Source organism: Hippopotamus amphibius, chromosome 1 (assembly GCF_030028045.1).
Source record: "Hippopotamus amphibius kiboko isolate mHipAmp2 chromosome 1, mHipAmp2.hap2, whole genome shotgun sequence".
Classification (NCBI taxonomy): domain Eukaryota; kingdom Metazoa; phylum Chordata; class Mammalia; order Artiodactyla; family Hippopotamidae; genus Hippopotamus; species Hippopotamus amphibius.
This window is the reverse complement of record NC_080186.1, coordinates 59,194,811-59,217,101: the sequence shown is the minus strand read 5'-3', so window position 1 is coordinate 59,217,101 and position 22,291 is coordinate 59,194,811. Positions and strand designations below refer to the sequence as shown.

The window sequence follows — 22,291 nt, the reverse complement described above, 5'->3', positions numbered from 1 at the left end:
AAGTGATAGCATATCATATTTGTCTTTCTCTGTTTGACTTACTTCACAAAGTATAATATTCTCTAGGTCCATCCATGTTGCTGCAAATGGCAGTATTTCATTCTTTTTAAAGGCTGAGTAATATTCCATTGTATACATATACATATATATATATATATATATATGCATGCCACATCTTCTTAATCCAATTATCTGTTGATGGCACTTGTGTTGCTTCCATGTATTGGCTGTTGTAAATAGTGCTGCTATGAACATTGTAGTGAATATATCTTTCCAAATCAGAGTCTGGATATATACCCAGGAGTGAAATTTCTGGATTATATGTAGCTCTATATTTGGCTTTTTAAGGAACCTGCATACTGTTTTCCACAGTGACTGCACCAATGTACATTCCCACCAACAGTGTAGGAGAGTTCCCTTTTCTCCACATCCTCTCCAGCATTTATTGTAGACTTCTTGATGAGAGTCATTCTGACCAATGTGAGGCAATACCTCAGTGTGGTTTTGATTTGCATTTCACTAATAATCAGTGATGTTGAGCATCTTTTCATTTGCATGTTGGCCATTTATATGTCTTCTTTGGAAAAATGTCTATTTCGGTCTTCTGCCTATTTTTGTATTGGGTTTTTTATTTTTTCAATATTGAATTATATAAGCTGTCCATATATTTTGAATATTAACCCCTTGTCAGTTATATCACTTGCACATATTTTCTCCCATTACATAAGTTTTCTTTTTATTTTGTTGATGACTTCTTCTGCTATACAAAAGCTTTTATTTTATTAGCTCCCATTTGTTTATTTTCGCTTTTATTTCCTTTGCCTCGAGATACTGATCCAAGAATATATTGCTATAATTTATGTCGGAGAATATTTTGCCTATATTTTCTTATAGGAGTTTTATGATTATCATGTCTTATATTCAGGTCTTTAACCCATTTTGATTTTATTTTTGTATATGGTGTGAGGGAGTGTTCTAACTCATTGATTTATATGTAGCTGTCCAGCTTTCCCAACACCACTTATTGAAGAGACTGTTTTTGCTCTATTGTATATTCTTTCCTCCTTTGTTGTAGACTTAACTGACCATAGGGTTTATTTCTAGGCTCTCTGTTCTGTTCCATTGATCTATATGTCTGTTTCTGTGCCAGTACCATGCTGTTTTGATTACTATAATTTTGTAATATAATTTGAAGTCTGGAAGTGTTATGCTTCCAGCTTTGTTCTTTTTCCTTAGGACTGCTTTGGCATCTGGGTCTTTTATGGTTCCATATAAATTTGAGGATTATTTTTTTCATTCTCTGAAAAATGTCATTGGTATTTTAAGAGGGATTGCATTAAATCTATAGATTGCTTTCGGTAGTATCGTCATTGTAATGATATCAATCCTTCCAATCCAAGAGCATGTGATATTGCTCCATTTCTTTGAGTTATTGTTGGTTTCCTTTATCAATATTTTACAATTTTCAGAGTATCAGTCTTTCACCCCCTTTGTTAAGTTAATTTCTAGGTATTTTTTATGTGGGTTGAAACCGGATTTTTAAAATTTCTCTTTCTGATATTTCATTGTTAATGTAGGGATGCAACAGGTTTCTGTATGTTAATCATATCCTATTATTACCTTGCTTAATTCATTTATTAGTTCTAATATTTTTTGTGTAAGGAATTTAGGGTTCTCTATATAGTATATCATGTCATCTGCACATAGTGACAGTTTTACCTCTTCCCTTCCAATTTGGATATTTTAAAATTTCTATTTCTTGTCTGCTTGGTGTGGCTAGGACTTCTAAAGCCATGTTAAATAGAAGTGATGAGAGTGGGCATCCTTGTTTTGTTCCTAATTTAGTGGGAAGTCTTTCAGTTTTTCACTATTGAGATTTATGTTGTTTGTTGGTTTGTCACAAATGGCTTTTATTTTGTTGAGATATGATCCCTCCATACCTACTTTGGAGTTTTTATCTTGAATGGAAAAAATGGAATGTTCTTTTCTTCTTCTTTTAGTTTATTCCCTTGTGTTTGATAACTTTCTTTAGTGCTATGGTTGTGTTCCTTTCTCTATAGCTTTTGTGTATCTATTGTATGTTTTTGGTGTGTGGTTAACATGGGGTTCATATATGTTGACTTACAACTATTCCTACTTGCTTTAAATAGGTAATCCTTTAAGTTCAAATACACTCTTAAAGATCTACATTTTCATTCCCCTGTGCCACGTTTTGGGGTTTTGATGTCATATTTTACATCTTCATGTTTATCCCTTTACTGACTATTGTAGTTTTACTTGATTCTGAAATTTTGGTCTTTTAATCTTTGTACTAGCATATTTAAGTAATTGATCATCAGCCTTCAGTATATATTTCCCTTTCCTAGAGGGATTTTTCATTTCTTATAGATTCTAACTTTTTGTTATAGCCTTATCTTTTCCACTTAGAGAAGATCCTTTAACATTTCTTTCAGAATAGGTTTAGTCTTGATAAATTCTTTTATTTTTGCTTGTCTGAGAAGTTATCTCCCCTTCAATTTTTTTTTTTTTTTTTTTTTTTTGGCACACGGGCTTAGTTGCTCCGTGGCATGTGGGATCTTCCTGGAGCAGGGATTGAACTCCTGTCCTCTGCATTGGCAGGTGGATTCCCAACCACTGCACCACCTAGGAAGCCCTCCCCTTCAATTTTAAATGATTATCTTGCTGGGTAGAGTGTCCTAGGGTATCGGTTTTTCCCTTTCAGTACCTTGAATATTTCATGCCACTCCCTTCTGGCCTGCCAAGTTTCTGTGGAAAAATGAGCTGATAGCCCTATGGGTGCTCCCTTGTATACAACTCTTTGTTTTTCTCTTACTGCCTTTAGAATTCTCTCCTTACTTTAATTTTGCTACTTTCATTATGATATGTCTTGGTGTGGGTCTGTGTGGGCTCATCTTATTTGGGACCCTTTGTTCTTCCTGTATCTGGATATCTGTTTGCTTTTTCAGGTTTGGGAAGTTTTCAGCCATCATTTCATCAAATACATTTTCGACCCCCTTCTTTCTCTCTTCTCCTTCTGGAACCCCTATAATGTGAATGTTGGTTGTCTCAGAGATCCCTTAAACTGTTCTCATTTTTTAAAAACTTATTTTTATTTTTGTTGTTCTGCTTGGATCATTTCCATTAGTCTATCTTCCAGAACACTTATGCATTCTTCTTTATCCCATAGTTTCCTGTTAATTGCTGTTAGTGTGTTTTTCATTTCAGTTACTGTATTCTTCAGTTCTGACATTTTAAAAAATATTTTCTAGTTCCTTATTTAAGTTCTCAGTGTGTTTATCTATTGTTTTCCCTAATTCAGTTATCATTCTGATTAGTAATGCTTTGACTATTTATCTAGTAAATTGCTTATTTCTGTCATTAGTTGTTTTTTCAGGGGATTTCTCTTGCTCTTTCAATTTAAACAAATGTCTCTGTATTCTCATTTAGCTTAATTTTCTCTTTCTCTATGAAATTGGGTGAAACAGTTACCTATTGTGGTCTTGAAGTGGTGTCCTTGTGTGGAAGCATCCCTATAAAATCTGTGTGTGGCTTTGGTGCGAGAGCTGGATCTGACAGAACACAAGTCACATCTTTCCTCAGGGTGTGCTGGCAGCTCTTACCTTGGTAGGAGGTGGGGCTGGAAATGAAAAGGCTAGGGCCAGATCCAGGTCTGAGCCAGGGCTTCCCATCTGCTCTGTGGCCATCACCACCCTACAAGGGGCAAAGTTGGGTCCCAAGTTGCTGGAGCAGAGCCTTCAGAATTAGATCCAAGCTGGCTCTGTTGACTTTAAGTATGTGTTTTCCCCCTACATAGTGCTGGAACACTTGCCCCAGAGGGGAGTTATCCCTCAGGGGAGGAGGGGCCAGTGTGGATGCTTGGCCAGGGCATGGGCAATGGTGGTCCAGCTACAGACAGAGATTAGGAATGCTTCTTTTTTATTTGTTTCTTTGCTTGCTTGTTTATTTGCTTGCTTGTTTATTTATTGGCTCTGTTGGGTTTTCATTGCTGCACATAGGCTTACTCTAGTTGTGGTGTGTCGGGGGCTACTCTTCTGGGTGCACAGCTTCCTCATTGTGGTGGCTCCTCTTGTTGTGGAGTACAAGCTCTAGGTGTGTTGGCTTCAGTAGTTGCAGCACATGGGCTCAATAGTTGTGGCTCATGGACTCTACAGCACAAGCTCAATAGTTGTGGCCCACAGGCTTAGTTGCTCCATGGCATATGGGATCTTCCTGGAGCAGGGATAGAACCCATATCTCCTGCATTGGCAGGCAGATTCTTAACCACCGTGCAACCTAGGAAGTCCCTAGGAATGCTTCTGATGAGTTACCTTTGTAAGCGTCAGTAGTGGCTGCCCCCAACCTGCTTAGACACCACTTCTGGTCTGAACCACTCTTGTGTCTCACAGCCAAGCTCCCTCCTCAGCCTTGGCAGACCTTGCCCCAGTGTGGAGTTGAGTCATAAAACTAGCAGGTCTGGAGTGGCAGCTCGGTTCAGGCTAGGGCATGTGCTGTGGTGGTCATGGGAAACTAGCCATCCATCCATGCAATTTCAATCCACCCTTTCTGCCTTGGGAGTAAGCAACGCTCACTACCCAGTAGGCTCTCCACCCATGCACTCTCCCTTCTCTTCTGAGTCCCTAGGAGCTCAGGTCCTGACCTCATTTCTGTTCTTCCCTTCCTACCTGATTCCGTGTGGATCTTTCTTACAGCTTTGGTTGTTTGTCTTTTTTTCTGTCTCCAAGTTAGTTTTTAGTGAAAATTGTTCCACATGTAGATGTATCTCTGATGTGTTCATGGGGGCAGGTAAGTTCTGCATCCTCCTATGCCACCATCTTATCTCCTCCTCAATGTCTCTCTTTATCAATAACTATTTAAAAATAAATGGATCAGACTCCAATCAAAATACAGAGATTGACAAAATGAATGAAAACACATGATCCAACTATATGTTATCCATAAGAGACTCACTTTAGGTCTAAAGATACAAATAGATTGAAAGATATCCCAAGCAAATAGTTACCAAAAGAAAGCATAGGTGGCTATACTAGTATCACACAAAATAGACTTTAAATATTAAAAGTTTGCAAGAGACAAAGGACAATATATATTTTTAAAAAGCTTCATTCAGCAAGAAGCTATAACAAATATAAACATTCACACACCTAATGACAGACCATCAAAATATATAACACAAAAACTGACAGAATTAAAGGGAGAAATAGTTCTACAGTAACAGTTGGAGATTTCAATACTTCTCTATCAATAATGGATAAAACAACTAGACAGAAGGTAAATAAGGAAACAGAGGACTTCAATAACACAACCAACTGCATCTAACAAACATATACAGAACACTTATCCAACATGAATTCCTCTCAAACACACATCCTTATTCTCCAGGATAAATATGTTAAGCCATAAATAAAACCTCAAGAGATTAATATAGATTAATATCATAAAAAGTGTCTTCTCTGACAACAATGGGATGAAGTTAGAAAACAGTAACAGAAGGAACACTGAAAAATACACATAATTTTGGAAATTACTCTTAAATAATCAGTGTCAAAGAGGAACTCACAAGAAAAATAAGGAAATACTTTAAAAAGGCTGAAAAGGAAACACGATGTAACAAAACTCATGGGATGCCACAAATGCAGTGCTAAGAGGGAAATTTAGAGCTGTAAACATTGACAGTAAAAAAGAAGAAATATCAATATTTTAATATTACAACTCAAGAAACAAGAAAAAAAGAACAAACTAAACCCAAAGCTAGCAGAAAGAAGGAAACAATAAAGGTTAAAACAGAGATAAATGAAACAAAGAACAGAAAAATAAGAGAAAAAATTAATGAACCAAATGTTGGTTCTTTGAAAAGATTAACAAAATTGACAGAACTTTAGCAGATTAACTAAGGAATAAAGAGAGAAGGCTCAAATTACTAAAATTAGAAAAGAAAGTGAGCACACTACTACCAAATGTACATAAATGAAAAGGATTATAGGAGAATATTATGAAAAATTGTATGCCAACAAATTGGATAACCTAGGTGAAATGAAAAAGTCTTACAAACCCCAAACCTACCAAGACTAAAGCAAAAATAAATAGAAAATCAAAATAAACCTGTAACTAATAAGAAGATTAAATCAGTAATCAAAAACTTCTCAACAACAAAAATCCCTAGACCTGATGGCTTCATTGGTGAATTCTACCAAACACTTAAAGAATAACTAACATCAATCTTTCTCAAACTTTTCCAAAAAAATTGAAGAGGGAGGAATGCTTCCAAACTCATTCTTTAAGGCCAACATAGTATTGAAATCAATGTCAGATGAAGACATTAAGAGAAAAGAAAACTATAGACCAATATACCTTAATATTGATATAAAAATCCTCAGCATAGTACTAGAAAACTGAATTCAGCAGCTGTTAAAAAGGATTACACACCATGATCAAGTGGAATTTATTTTCATGATAAAAACACTCAACAAATTAAGAACAGAAGGAAACCACCTCAACATAATAAAGACCACATGTGAAAAACACACAGCTAACATTATACTCAATAGTGAAAAACTGAAAGCTTTTCCTCTAAAATCAGGAATAAGACAATGCGGCAAGTTTGCTTCTGTCACTTCTCGTCAAGAGAATATTGGAAGCCCTAGCAAGAGCAATTAGGTAAGAAAAGGAAACAAAAAGCATCCAGATTGGAAAGAAAGAAGTAAAATTGTCTCTGTTCACACAAGACATAATCTTACATGTAGAAAATCCTAAATTACATACACACACACACACACACACACACACACACAGTTAGAGCTAATAAACAAATTCAGCAAATTTGCAGGATACAAAGTCAACACAAATCAGCTGTGTTTCTATACACTAACAATGAATAATTCAAAGAGGAAATTAAGGAAATAATTCTATTTACAATTGCATCAAAAAGAATAGAATTCTTAGTAATTAACCTAACCATGGACCTTAAAGACTTGCACACTGAAAATGACAATATGTTGCTAAAAAAATTAAAGATATAAGGAAATATATCCAATATTCATGGATTGTAGGACTTAATATTGTTAATTGCCAACACTACCCAAAGTGATCTACAGATTTAACAGCAATCCATATCAAAATCCCAACCATGTTTTTTGCATAAATAGAAAAATCCATCCTAAAATTTATATGGAATCTCAGGGAACCCTGAATAGCCAAAACAATCTTGAAAAACAAAATCGCAGGAGTCATAATTCCTGATTTCTAAATTATCTACAGAGTTACATCAATCAAAACAGTGTGGTACTGGCATAAAGGCAGACATATAGACCAATGGAATACAATAGAGAATCCAGAAATAAACCCTTGCATACATGGTCAAATGATCCTTGACAAGGTTGCCAATACCATTAGATTGGGAAAGGACTGTCTTTTCAACAAATGCTGTTGGGAAAATTGAATAACTACATGCAAAAAAAAAAAAAAAAAGTTGGACTCTTTCCTTACCCCATATAGAAAAATTAACTCAAAATGAATCAAAGACCTAAGCATTAGAGCTAAAAATATAAAACTCTTAGAAAGAACATAGGAGAAAATCTCTATAACATTAGATTTGATTTCTTGGATGACACCAGAAACACAGGCAACAGAAGTTGAAATAGGTTAAATTAAAAACTGTTCATCAAAGTCTATTATTAATGGAGTGAAAAGGCAACCTATGAAGTAGGAACAAATATTTGCATAACATATACCTAATAATGCATTAATATCCAGAATATAAAGAACTCCTAAAACTCAACAATAACAACAACAACAAAAACAACAACCCAATTCAAAAATGGGCAAAGGACTTGAATAGACTTTTCTCCAAAGGATATATACAAATGGCCATAAGTACATGAAAAGATGCTCAGCATCCCTAATAATTTGAGAAATGAAAATCAAAACAACACTGAGATACCACCTCACACCCATTAAGATAACAACAGAAAATAACAAATGTTAGTGAGAATATGGAGCAACTGCAACCTTTGTGCACAGCTGTTAGGAACATAAAATGGTGCAACCACTATGGAAAACCATATGGCTATTTCTTTAAAAATTCAACACAGAATTATGATTTGATCCAGCAATTCTAGTTTTGAGTACATACCCGAAAGAATTGAAAGCAGAGTCTCAAAGAGATATTTCTACACCTGTGTCTATAGTAGTATTATTAACAGTAGCCAAAGGTGGAAAAAATCCAAAATTCTTTTACAGATAAGTGGATAAACAAAATTGGTACACACTTACAATGCAATAGTATTCAGTCTTAAAAACGAATGAAATTCTGACATATGCTACAACACAGATGTAACTTGGAAGACATTATGCTAAGTGAAATAAGCCAGACACAAAGGACAAATATTGTATGATTCCACTTATATGAGGTACCTACCATAGTCAAATACATTGAGACATACAGTAGAACAGTGGTTACCAGGCGCTTGGAGGAGATAGGAAAGGGGAGCTATTGTTTATCCAGTGCAGAATTTCAACATCTGGTATGTTGAAATTCTAGAGATGGATAGTGGTGATGGTTGGATAATGTGAGTGTACTTATTTAATGCTTGCTATAGACTGAATGTTTGTGTGCCCCTAAAATACACATGCTGAAAACTAATGACTAATATGGTGGTATTTACAGGTGAGGCCTCTGGGAAGTGCTTAGGCCATGAGGGTAGAGTCCTAATGACAGGAATTAGTGCTTTATAAAGAGACCCTAGAAAGCTCCCTCACCCTTCTACCATGTGAGGACACAGACAGGAGATGGCTATCTATGAAGCAAGAAGTAGGCTCTCACCAGACACTGAATCTGCCAGTACCTTGATCTTAGACTTCCCAGCCTCCAGAACTGTGAGAAGTAAATGTTTTGTGTTTATAAGTCACTCAGTTTATGGTATTTTACTAAAGCAGTCCAATGGACTAAGACAATGGCATTAAATGGTACACTTAACAATTGTGAAAATGGTAAATTTTATGTTATGTTTATTTTATAATAATAAAAAAGAATATATAGTTGTATCTGCTTCTGTATCAACAAAGTAACTCTGAAAGAATTAGCTAGAAAAATATATATTCTTTGCTAACTTTCCTTTGTCTTGTCCCTTACCTTGAGACTTTGGGAATGTTCATTTGGCAATTGGAATATAATCAGAAGTAATGTTCCCTAGAACTTGCATCAGGGAGGGAGAGAACTGGTTGGAAGGGGACTGGCAGAATTTCCCCAGGTTTATGCTCAGCTTGGAAATAATTTGGGAGGTAAAGCAATTTCTTTTAAAAAGATAATCATTGTGCATCCTTTTTTACTGTGCATCCTTAATTCCAAAGCAATTAGATATCTGATTCTATCCTACAATATCCTGGTCAGGATGTTAGAGAAAGAATTCTCCCACCAAAGAGTTTGAGAGCAGAAAGACAAAGTCAATGATTCCATGACTCTCCAAGAACAGTGCCACCCATGCACAGAGAGCCTCTGATTTCCCAAACTACCTTTATAATTTCTGTTACATAAGAATGGTAAAAGGGGTAATAGGTAATACATAACTAGAAGAAAACCAATTAGGTCTTATATATTCTGGTCTTATATATCGAGGTCTACTCAATTAGGTCTTATATATTCAAATATATATATCAGCAAATGCCATCAAAAATAATACTAAGTAATTTTTCATAATCTTTCAAAAATATTTCTAGGTTATATTTTTATTTTATACAACTATATTTTACATATATTTTTCTTTCTCTGCTATCTTGACTTATGACTTTATAACAAAACTGGATAAAATGTGACTGAGTATATGAAAAAAAAATGGAAAAGACCAGTGGGATGGGGAATTCAATTGAAAATACGAATAGTATCATGCTCATTATAAACAAGGAAATTTTTAATTCAGGGAAAATTGAAGAGAATCCACCAAGACCTGAAATTGATGAGGACACTCAGACAAACTTGGAGAGTTTCACCAGAATGGCATCTGGAGGTGCATTTGTGGTTTCAAATGTTTCAAAATTTCCCTTACCTGAACTCTACCCACCAAGTCAAACCACAGACCTTGAAGTTACACCTGATGCGGATGAGATCAGAATAACATGGACAGCACCAGGAGATGATTTTGATGTTGGAAAAGGTAAGGACGAAGTGTAATACAGTGTTGATTAAGTGAAAGGTACTCATTGCAAAAGCAAGGGTATAAGGGTGGGTAAGAGGAAAATAATTTTTAATTGATAGCCCAGAAAACTATTAATTTATAATCTCATGTTTTGAATCATCAAACATGACACATTTTAACCTGCTACCACTTTTCATACAGCAAAGGTAGCATTTGGTGGAGTTTAAAAATCAGAATTCAGAACTATTCAACATGGAGGCAGAGGTCGATAAGCTGGAACTGATGCATTAGGCTGTATATTAAAAAAAAGGGGAGAGCACAACGGAACCCGGAGAGGCACAGGAACCAGTGCAGGGAGCACCGCCTGATAGACTGGAGGAGAAAAAGATGGCGGTGAAGTAGAGGGACGTGGAATGCATGCCTCTCCACAGATGCATTGGGAATGCACCAAAGGACACAATAATTCCCACAGAGAACCAGCTGAACACCAGCAGACAGCCTCGGACACCAGAAAGGACTGCAAGGATCCCGACATAACTGGTAGGGAGGCATCTACGATGGCTCAAAGAGGGTGAAGCGGCAGAGCTGTGGCAGATGGGAGGGAGTGAGAAACACATGGAGGGTCCGCACCGCAGCTCAGCATTCCCGGACCAAGATGTCGATTCACAGCTGAACAGAGGGTCTGGGAGTGGGAGCGTGGGAACCGGAGAGCTGGTTCAGGGTGAGGAAAATTGTTGCCAGTAAGGTGACGGACCGAGAGGACAGGAGGGAAGAGATCTGTAGTGAGGAGTGCCTGCCCCTGAGAGCTGCCCGGCCATGATGGCAGCTGGAGGCTGCAGGCTCACGAGCGGGGGGGAGGAACAGAGGGCATAGCCTCTCTCTCTCTTTCACACCTCTGCAACAGGCAGTGGAGAGACACCCTGTAGGCCACCTAAGGTGCTCAGGGATAACAAGGACCCTCAGGCCCTCGGGTGGGGCTAGATAAAAACCCCTTGGAATGCAGGCAGCAGGGAGGCTGCCGAGAAGAAAAAATAAATTAAAAAAACCCGAGAGAGGCTCACATCTGAGACTCTCTGTTTACACCTGAGCCACCGGCTTCCCTCTGCAACAGGCACCTCCAAGCCCGACTGAAACAACAGTGCACCACTGCTCACTCATTCCCAGGAAAAGGAGCCACTATTGTACCCTCTCCTTCCCCACACACCTGCGCTTACAGACGAAAAATAAAGGAAGCTCTGCTGGTCACAGAATAATGCAAAAAACCCAAGGTGAGTAGAAGGACACTTACAGCTGAGACTCTAAGGAAACAGAAATATTAGTATCAATCCTATTGAACTGGTCCATTCTGGGATCAGTTCTGGATTTTTTTTTTTCCTTTATTAATTACGATCTTAGTCCTAAGGGATCTACAAGTTCTATAACATAATTTTTTAATGCTATTTTTTACGCTATTTTTATTTTTTTGCCTTTTTATATACTTCTATTTCTAGCTAAGTTTTTGGTAGTATGGACAATATATCTCTCATACTTTCCTTTCATCCCTATCTTTTATACATTTCTATTCCTTTCTTTTTATTTGCATATTTCTAATCACACTATGCTCTTCTCTTCCCCTTTCTTCCAACCATTTTTAGTTTATTTTATCTTAACATACTTATAAGCAACACTATCGATCTGCTCAGACTCCTTGCTCTATTCTCCAGATGACGCACCACCTTGGTATTTAATATTAGGTTTTTGTCTTTATCTTAGTTCTTAGTATAATTGTCTAATTTCATTCTGAGAATCTCCATTCTGTCTGGTGGTACTCTAGCTCTTTTCTATATTTGATTCTAGCTTACAAAATCTCCCTGGATTACTGTTTGTATGTGTAAGGTGTTATTTGTTTATTAGTTTGCTTTTGCTTTTGTCTCTGATTTGTTCTGTTTCAGTTGTCAATTTCTGTTGGGTTTCTCTTTGAATATCTGATAGCATACTGGGGTTCTGTCAGGTCTTTCCAGAGCCTTATGTCCTAATGGATTCAGTAATTGTGTGTCTTATACACGTATGTGTTACCTAGACTTAGTATTTGTTTAATCCAACACTTGGACATTAGTCTGAGGCTTGGACAGTCTTCTATAAACACCTCTATCACCAGGAAAAGCAACCCCAAAAGTTTGGACAACCATGAGGAAACAAAGAAACACCATGCAGGCAAAGGAGCACGAAAAAAACCCACAAGACCAAACAAATGAGGAGGAAATAGGAAAAATGCCTGAAAAAGAATTCAGAGTAATGATAGTAAAAATGATACAAAATCTTGATGACAAAATAGAGAAAGTACAAGAAACAGTTCATAAGAACTCAGAAAAACAAACAGCAATGGGTAACAAAATAACCAAAATTAAGAATACTCTAAATGCTATAACCAGCAGAATGACTGAGGCAGAAGAACGAATAAGTGCGTTGGAAGATAGAATGGGGGAAATAAACGCCACAGAGCAGGAAAAAGAAAAAACAATAAAAAGAATGGAAGACAGTCTCAGAGACCGCAGTGATAATATTAAACAAACCAACATTCGAATTATAGGCATCCCAGAAGAAGAAGAAAACAAGAAAGGGTCTGAGAAAATATCTGAAGAAGTTATAGTGGAAAACTTCCCCAACATGGGAAAGGAAATAATTCGCCAAGTCCAAGAAGTACAGAGAGTCCCATACAGAATAAACCCAAGGAGAAATACACCAAGACATATATTAATCAAACTAATGACAATTAAACACAAAGAAAAAATATTAAAAGCAGCAAGAGAAAAGCAACAAACAACATATAAGGGAAAACCCATCAGGATAACAGCTGACCTTTCTACAGAAACTCTGCAGGCCAGAAGGGAATGGCAGGATATACTGAAAGTGCTGAGAGAGAAAAACCTACAGCCAAGAATACTCTATCCAGCAAGAATCTCATTCAGATTTGATGGAGAAATCAAAAGCTTTACAGACAAGCAAAAGTTAAGAGAATTCAGCACCACCAAACCAGCCTTACAACAATTGCTAAAGGAGCTTCTCTAAGTAGGACACACAAGAAAAGGAAAACACCTACAAATACAAACCCAAATCTATTAAGAAAATGGTAATAGGAACACACATGTCAATAATCACCTTAAATGTAAATGGATTAAATGCTCCAACCAAAAGACACAGACTGGCTGAATGGATACAAAAACAAGACCCTTCTATATGCTGCCTACAAGAAACCCACTTCAGACCAAGGGATACATATAGACTGAAAGTAAAGGGATGGAAAAAGATATTCCATGCAAATGGAAGTCAAAAGAAAGCTGGAGTAGCAATACTCATATCAGACAAATTAGACTTGAAAGTAAAGACTATTACAAGAGACAAGGAAGGACACTACATAATGATCAAGGGATCCATTCAAGAAGAACATATCACAATGGTAAATATCTATGCCCCCAATATAGGAGCACCTCAATACATAAGGCAAATGCTAACAGCTATAAAAGGGGACATCGACAGGAACACAATAATAGTGGGAGACTTGAACACCCCACTTACATCAATGGACAGATCATCCAAACAGAAAATAAATAAAGACACACAAGCTTTAAATGACACATTAGACCATCTCGACTTAATTGATATTTATAGGACATTCCATCCAAAAACGACAGACTACACTTTCTTCTCAAGTGCACATGGAACATTTCCCAGGATAGATCACATCTTGGGTCACAAATCAAACCTCAGCAAATTCAAGAAAATTGAAATCATATCAAGCATCTTCTCAGACCACAACGCCATGAGACTAGATATCAATTACAGGAAAAAAACTGCAAAAAATACAAACACATGGAGGCTAAACAATTCACTCTTAAACAGCCAAGGAATCACTAAAGAAATCAAAGAGGAAATCAAAAAATATCTAGAAACAAATGACAACGAAAACACAACAACCCAAAACCTATGGGACGCAGCAAAAGCAGTTCTAAGAGGGAAGTTTATAGCAATACAGTCCTACCTTAAGAAACAAGAAAATGATTGAATAAACAACCTAACCTTACACCTAAAGCAACTAGAGAAAGAAGAACAAAGAAACCCCAAAGTGAGCAGAAGGAAAGAAATCATAAAGATCAGAGCAAAAATAAATGAAAAAGAAAGGAAAGAAACCATAAGAAAAATAAATAAAACTAAAAGCTGGTTCTTTGAGAAGATTAACAAAATTGATAAACCACTAGCCAGACTCATCAAGAAAAAAAGGGAGAAGATGCAAATCAACAGAATTAGAAATGAAAAAGGAGAAGTAACAACAGACACCTCAGAAATACAAAACATCATGAGAGACTACTACAAGCAACTATATGCCAATCAATTGGATAACCTGGAAGAAATGGATACATTCTTAGAAAAATACAATCTTCCAAGACTGAACCAGGAAGAAATAGAAACTATGAACAGACCAATCACAAGTATGGAAATTGAGGCAGTGATTAAAAATCTCCCAACACACAAAAGCCCAGGACCAGATGGATTCACGGGCGAATTCTATCAAACATTTCGAGAAGAGCTAACACCTATCCTTCTCAAACTCTTCCAAAATATTGCAGAAGGCGGAACACTCCCAAACTCATTCTACGAGGCCACCATCACCCTGATACCAAAACCAGGCAAAGATGTCACAAAAAAAGAAAACTACAGACCAGTATCACTGATGAATATAGATGCAAAAATCCTCAACAAAATACTAGCCAACAGAATCCAACAGCACATTAAAAAAATCATACACCATGATCAAGTGGGGTTTATCCCTGGGATGCAAGGATTCTTCAATATATGCAAATCAATCAATGTGATACATCATATCAACAACTTGAAGGATAATAACCATATGATCATCTCAATAGATGCAGGAAAAGCTTTTGACAAAGCTCACATCCATTTATGATAAAAGCTCTCCAGAAAATGGGCATAGAAGGAAATTACCTCAACATAATAAAAGCCATATATGAAAAACCAAAAGCCAACATCATTCTCAATGGGGAAAAACTGAAAGAATTCCCTCTAAGAACAGGAACAAGACAAGGGTTCCACTCTCACCATTATTATTCAGCATAGTTTTGGAAGTTTTAGCCACAGCAATCAGAGAAGAAAAAGAAATAAAAGGAATACAAATTGGAAAAGAAGTAAAATTGTCACTCTTTGCAGTTGACATGATATTATATATAGAAAACCCTAAAGACTCTACCAGAAAACTGCTAGCACTAATTGATGAATTGAGTAAAGTAGCAGGATACAAAATTAATGCACAGAAATCTCTTGCATTCCTATACACTAACAACGGAAAAGCAGAAAGAGAAATTAAGGAAACTCTCCCATTCACCATTACAAAAAAAGAATCAAATACCTAGGAATAAACCTGCCTAAGGAGGCAAAAGATCTGTATGCAGAAAACTTTAAGACATTGATGAAAGAAATCAAAGACGACACAAACAGATGGAGGGACATACAATGTTCCTGGATTGGAAGAATCAACATCGTGAAAATGTCTGTACTACCCAAAGCAATTTACAGATTCAACACAATCCCGATCAAATTACCAATGGCATTTTTCACAGAACTAGAGCAAGAAATCTTACGATTTGTATGGACACGCAAAAGACCCCAAATAGCCAAAGCAATCTTGAGAACGAAAAATGGAGTTGGTGGGATCAGGCTTCCTGACTTCAACCTATACTACAAGGCCATAGTGATCAAGACAGTATGGTACTGGCACAAAAATAGAAAGGAAGATCAATGGAATAGAATAGAGAACTCAGAAGTAAGCCCAAACACATATGGGCACCTTATCTTTGACAAAGGAGGCATGGATATACAATGGAAAAAAGAGAGCCTCTTCAGTAAGTGGTGCTGGGAAAATTGGACAGCATGTAAAAGAATGAAATTAGAACACTTCCTAACACCATACACAAAAAGAAACTCCAAATGGATTAAAGACCTACATGGAAGGCCAGACACTATCAAACTCCTAGAGGAAAACATAGGCAGAACACTCTGTGACATCCATCAAAGCGCCATCCTTTTTGACCCACCTCCTAGAATCATGGAAATAAAATCAAGAATAAACAAATGGGACCTCATGAAACTTAAAAGCTTTTGCACAGTGAAAGAAACCATAAACAAGACTATAAGGCAACCCTCAGAATGGGAAAAAATAGTTGCCTATGAAACAACAAAGGATTAACCTCCAAAATATACAAGCAGCTCATGCAGCTTAACACCAAAAAAGCAAATAACCCAATCCACAAATGGGCAGAAGACCTAAATAGACATTTCTCCAAAGAAGACATACAGATGGCCAACACACACATGAAAAGATGCTCAACATCACTCATCATCAGAGAAATGCAAGTCAAAGCCACAATGAGGTATCACCTCACACCAATCAGAATGGCCATCATCACAAAATCTGGAAACAGCAAATGTTGGAGAGGGTGTGGAGAAAAGGGAACTCTCCTGCACTGTTGGTGGGACTGTAAGTTGGTACAGCCACTATGGAAAACAATTTGGAGGTTCCTTAAAAAACTACAAATAGAACTACCATATGATCCAGTAATCCCACTACTGGGCATATATCCAAAGAAAACCATAATCCCAAAAGAAACATGTACCATAATGTTTATTGCAGCACTATTTACAATAGCCAGGACATGGAAGCACCCTAAATGCCCATCAACAAATGAATGGATAAAGAAGATGTGGCATATATATACAATGGAATATTACTCAGCTATAAAAAGGGATGAGATGGAGCTATATGTCATGAGGTGGATAGACCTAGAGTCTGTCATACAGAGTGAAGTAAGTCAGAAAGAGAAAGACAAATATTGTATGCTAACTCACATATACGGAATCTAAAAATGGTACTGATGAACTCAGTGACAAGAACAAGGACGCAGATGCAGAGAATGGACTGGAGAACTCGAGGTTTGGGAGAGGGTGGGGGGTGAAGGGGAAGATGAGACGAAGCGAGAAAGTAGCACAGACATATATATACTACCAACTGTAAAATAGATAGCCAGTGGAAAGTTGTTGTATAACAAAGGGAGTTCAACTCGAGGATGGAAGATGCCTTAGAGGACTGGCATGGGGAGGATGGGAGGGACTCAAGGGAGGGTGGGGGGGGGGAGTCGAGGGAGGGAGGGAATACGGAGATATGTGTATAAAAACAGATGATTGAACTTGGTGTACTCCCCCAAAAATAATAAATAAATAAATAAAATTTTAAAAAAATCAGAATTCAGCTTTTAAGGAAAAATAAATACAGCTTTGGATATGAGTATAAGCTTGACATAACTAAATATTTTTGAGGAGAATTAATAAGAAGGAATTTTAAATGGGTGCTCCAGTTCCTACATCATTTGTAACTTTTTTTTCTTTAGTTCAACATTATATCATAAGAATACGTGGAAGTATCCTGGATCTAAGGGATAATTTTGATGATGCTCTGCAAGTAAACACTACTGATCTGTTACAAAACAAGGCCAACTCCAAGGAAACCTTTGCATTCAAACCAGGGAATATCTCAGAAGAAAATGCAACCCGCATATTCATTGCCATTCAAAGTGTGGATAAAAGCAATTTGACATCAAAAGTATCCAACATTGCACAAGTGGCTTTGTTTATACCTCAAGCATGTCCCAGTCCTGGTGAAAGTCATCCAAATCCCAGAGTTAACATTTCTCCCTTGGTATTGTCAGTGGTTGGATCTGTTACAATTGTTAGTGTTATTTTAAGTGCCACTATTTGCATTTTAAAAAAGAAAAAAAGTGCAATTAGATCAAGGACTGGATTTTAATAAAATAAAATTGAAGGATACTGTGAATTTTTAAATTTTGCTGTGGATCATTAGCTCATGAAAATAATTTTGAGACGTCTAAAATGATTAAATATAAACAACCAGAGATAGTTGAAATACTGTAAGTCAGTATTAAAAGTATAATTTTATTTACTCATTGTTTCATTTATCATACATAGTGATAAATAAATTATTTTTTGTCTTACTACCTGGTTGTATGTTACTTCATACAAAAGTTTCCTGGAACGGTATTTCAAACTTCATCAAAATGTTAAAGTTGTGTATGTGAATAGTAAAAATACAAGTATAAGAAAGCAAAGGAGCAATATTGGGGAAAAAAATGAATTTGATCTTGGTCCTATTAAGTACTGTAACCTCTCAGTGTCTACAAAACAGGCTATAATAGCTAATGTAATGTTTATTGCAGTTTATGGAAATTGAATTTTCTAGCATATGAAAGAGTCACCACTTGTCATAGCATGCATTTTCCTTATTTCATTTCAATATAAACATATATCTATGCCTTTTCCCTTAAAAATACATATCCCTGTGTGCTTTTCTTTCACTATAGAAAAGAATTAGTGAAGCTACTATACATTGTCCTTGTTTTCAGATAAAGAAAGAAAAATAAATGTTTTAAAAACATTTTTTTTCTATCATTTAGAGTCAGAGCCTGAAATAGAGCTGGATTTCAAAACCCACATTTAATTAATTTCAAAGATAATGCTCAAGATACACTCTCCACTGTATTCTGAAAGGCCTGAGGCTCATGGAAGAAAGTCTGAGTTTCATGCTAAGTATAGAGGAAGTTGTTGATGATCTATAAGTATACTCTAATTTACATTTCAAAACAGTTCTCTGGTTTCTATGTGTGAAGGAAATCTGCAATACATGAAAGGAAATACCATCCAGTGAGAAAGCTGTAGCATTTTTCCTGGGCCTGAAATGATTTTAGCTTAAAGCAGAAGGATGGGGAAAAGTGGACTCACTAAAAATAAAATTAGAGGATAGCAAGATGGCAGAGGCGTAAGATGTGGAGATCACCTTCCTCCCCACAAATACATCAAGAATATATCTACATGTGGAAAAGCTCCTACAGAACACCTTCTGAACGCTGACAGGGGACCTCAGACTTCCAAAAAGGCAGGAAAATCCCCACATAACTAGGTAGCCCAGAAGAAAAAAGGGAAAAAGAGAGACAAAGGAATCCCAAGGAGACATGCCCCTCTGGGAGTGAGCAGTGAAGGGGGAAAAGCTTCCACACACTAGGAAGCCCCCTCACTGGCGGGAATGGATGTGGGGAGCTTTGGAGCCCCCAGAGGAGAGAGCAACAACAGGTGCACAGAGGGCAGAGCAGAGATATTCCCACATGGAGGATCCATGCCTAAGACGCTAGTCTGCTCACCCACAGTGGTGGATGGTGGCTGGGCCCTGAGGCTTGGGCTTCCGAGAACAGACACCAGGGAGAAAAACAGGGCTGGCTGTGTGAAAACAGCCTGGGAGGCTAGTGTGCCACAGCTAGCTGGGAGGGAGTCTGGGGAAAAGCCTGGGCCAGATGGAGAGGCAGGAGACCTTTGTTTTGAGGTACTCAAGAGGAGCTTGCTGCTCTGCGAACTCACAGGCTGCAGAGCAGCACCTGCATGAGCACCACCATGACCTGCGGCTGCTAAAGTGGAACAAAGAGCCTGCTGCTGCGGCCACCAAGGGTCCTGTATGCAAGGCAGGTCACTGGCCACAACCTCCTGGCAGCAGGTACAGCCTGCCAACACCAAGGGTCCCGCGTTCAAGACCATCTTCCCTGGGAGAATTCACGGCACACCTCAGGCTCATGCTGACCTCTGCTGCTGCAAGCATTCCCACAAATTTCAATTAGACTGCCATATCCCCCCCTCCCGCTAGTCTGAATTTGAAAGTGAGCTCCAATTACCCTCTTTCACCTCCTCTTGCCTGGGCGGGAACTGATGCCTGAGAGCAGCCCACATGTAGAGATGGAACCAAAACCAAAACTGATCCCCAGGGACTGTAGGACCAAAGAGGAAAAAGGGAAACAGCTGCAGGAGGAGCAGACTTAATACCCACAATAGGCTTGACAGACCCTGCATGTGTGGATTACCTGAATAGACAAATGTTTCTACAATAGAGGCTGTAGACTTAGGGGGCAACTGTGAACTGTGGGGGCAAATACATGCAGGACTAATACCAAATCACAGTCTGAGCTCTCCACAGGGTCCAGAGCAGGTGCAGGGACCTACCTAAAAGTATTGGAGGACTTCCTAGTTTGTTTGAATTGTTCCTGGTTCTATGTATTTGTTAGTTTAATCTTTACTGTATATATTTGTATGTGGGTTTATTAATCTGATTACTCCCTTCTTTGTTTTATCTCTTTTTCTTTTCTTTTCTTTTTTTTTCTTCTTTTCTTTTTACAAGTGCAAGTGTGTACATCTCATTGTGTGATTTTGACTGCTTAGTGTTGCGTTTACCTCCTGTCTTGGGGTTTTATCTGTTCTTTTCCTTTCTTCCTTTTTTTTTCTTTTTTTCTTCTCTCTTCTTCTTCCTCCTTTCTCTCCATGTGGTGCAGCTTCCAGAGTCTTGGTGCCCCAGCCAGGGGTTGGACCAGGACCTCCGAGGCAGCAGAGCTGAGTCCAGGATGTTGGACCACCAGAGAACTCCTGACCCATGAAATATTAATCAGGAAGCGCTCTCCCTGAGGTCTCATTCTTAACACTAAGATCCAACTCCATCCAAAGGCCAGCAAGCTCCTGTGCTGGATACCTCAAGCCAAATAACTATTATGATGGGAATATAACCCCACCCATTGGCAGACAGACTGCCTATAGTCATACTAAGCTCACAGACACACCCAAACACACCAACAGATGAGGCCCTGCACAATAGAAGGATAAGATCCAGCTCCATGCACAAGAACACAGGCACCAGTCCCCCCCCACCCCGCCCCATCAGGAAGCCTACACAACCCACTGGACCAACCTCCCCACTGGGGACAGACAACAGAGTTAAGATGAACTATGACCCTGCAGCCTGAGGAAAGAAGACCCCAAACATAGTAAGTTAAACAAAATGAGAAAACAGAGAAAGATGCAGCAGATAAAGGAAAAAGGTAAAAACCCACAAGACAAAGCAAATGAAGAAGAGATAGGCAGTCTGCCTGAAAAAGAATTCAGAATAATGATAGTAAAGATGTTCCAAGATCTCAGACATAGTACTGAGGCACAGATGGAGCAAATGAAAGAAATGTTTAACAAGGAGCTAGAAGAACTAAAGAGCAAACAAACAGTAATGAACAACACAATAACTGAAATTAAAAATATTCTAGAAGGAAAGCAGAGCAGAATAACAGAGACAGAAGAATGGATAAGTTACTTAGAAGATAGAATGGTGGAAATAACTGACATGAAGAAGAATAAAGAAAAAAGAATGAAAAAAATTGAGGACAGTGTCAGAGACCTCTGGGACAATATTAAACGTACCAACATTCAAATTATAGGGGTCCCAGAAGAAGAAGAGAAAAAGAAACAGTCTGAGAAAATATTTGAAGAGATTATAGTGGAAAACTTCCCTAACATGGGAAAAGAAATAATCAAATCCAAGAAGCACAGAGCATGCCATATAGGATAAAGACAAGGAGAAACACACCAAGACACAAACTAATCAAACTATCAAAAACTAAATACAAAGAAAAAATATTAAAAGCAGCAAAGGAAAAGCAATGAATAACATACAAGGGAACCCCCATAAGGCTATCAGATTATCTTTCACCAGAAACTCTACAGGCCAGAAGGGAGTGGCAGGATATATTTAAAGTGATGAAAGGCAAAAACCTACAACCAAGATTACTCTACCCATCAAAGATCTCATTCAGATTTGAAGGAGAAAATAAAAGCTTTACAGACAAGCAAAAACTAAGAGAATTTAGCACCACCAGATCAGCTTTACAACAAATGCTAAAGGAACCTTCTCTAGGCAGGAAACACAAGAGAAGGAAAAGACTTACAAAAACAAACCAAAAACAATTAAGAAAACAGTAATAGGAATATACATACCAATAATTACCTTAGATGTGAATGGATTAAATCCTCCAACCAAGAGATACAGACTGGCTGAATGGATACAAAAGCAAGACCCATATATATGCTGTCAACAAGAGATACACTTCAGAACTAGGGACACATACAGACTGAGAGTGAGGGGATGGAAAAAGATATTCCATGCAAATGGAAATCAAAAGAAAGTTGGGGTAGTAATACTCATATCAGAAAAAACAGACTTCAAA

At 37.6% G+C, this 22,291-nt stretch overlaps 1 protein-coding gene across 1 annotated transcript in view; it reads left to right on the top strand.

Moving 5' to 3' along the window:
* The window catches only part of LOC130860318 (calcium-activated chloride channel regulator 4-like), a 65,280-nt gene extending 47,280 nt beyond the window's left edge, over nucleotides 1-18,000 (top strand). The window contains 2 exon segments of the mRNA XM_057748379.1: nucleotides 9,933-10,166; nucleotides 17,585-18,000. Of these exon segments, the coding sequence (XP_057604362.1) occupies nucleotides 9,933-10,166; nucleotides 17,585-18,000 (650 nt within the window).
* Nucleotides 18,001-22,291: the final 4,291 nt, after the last annotated feature.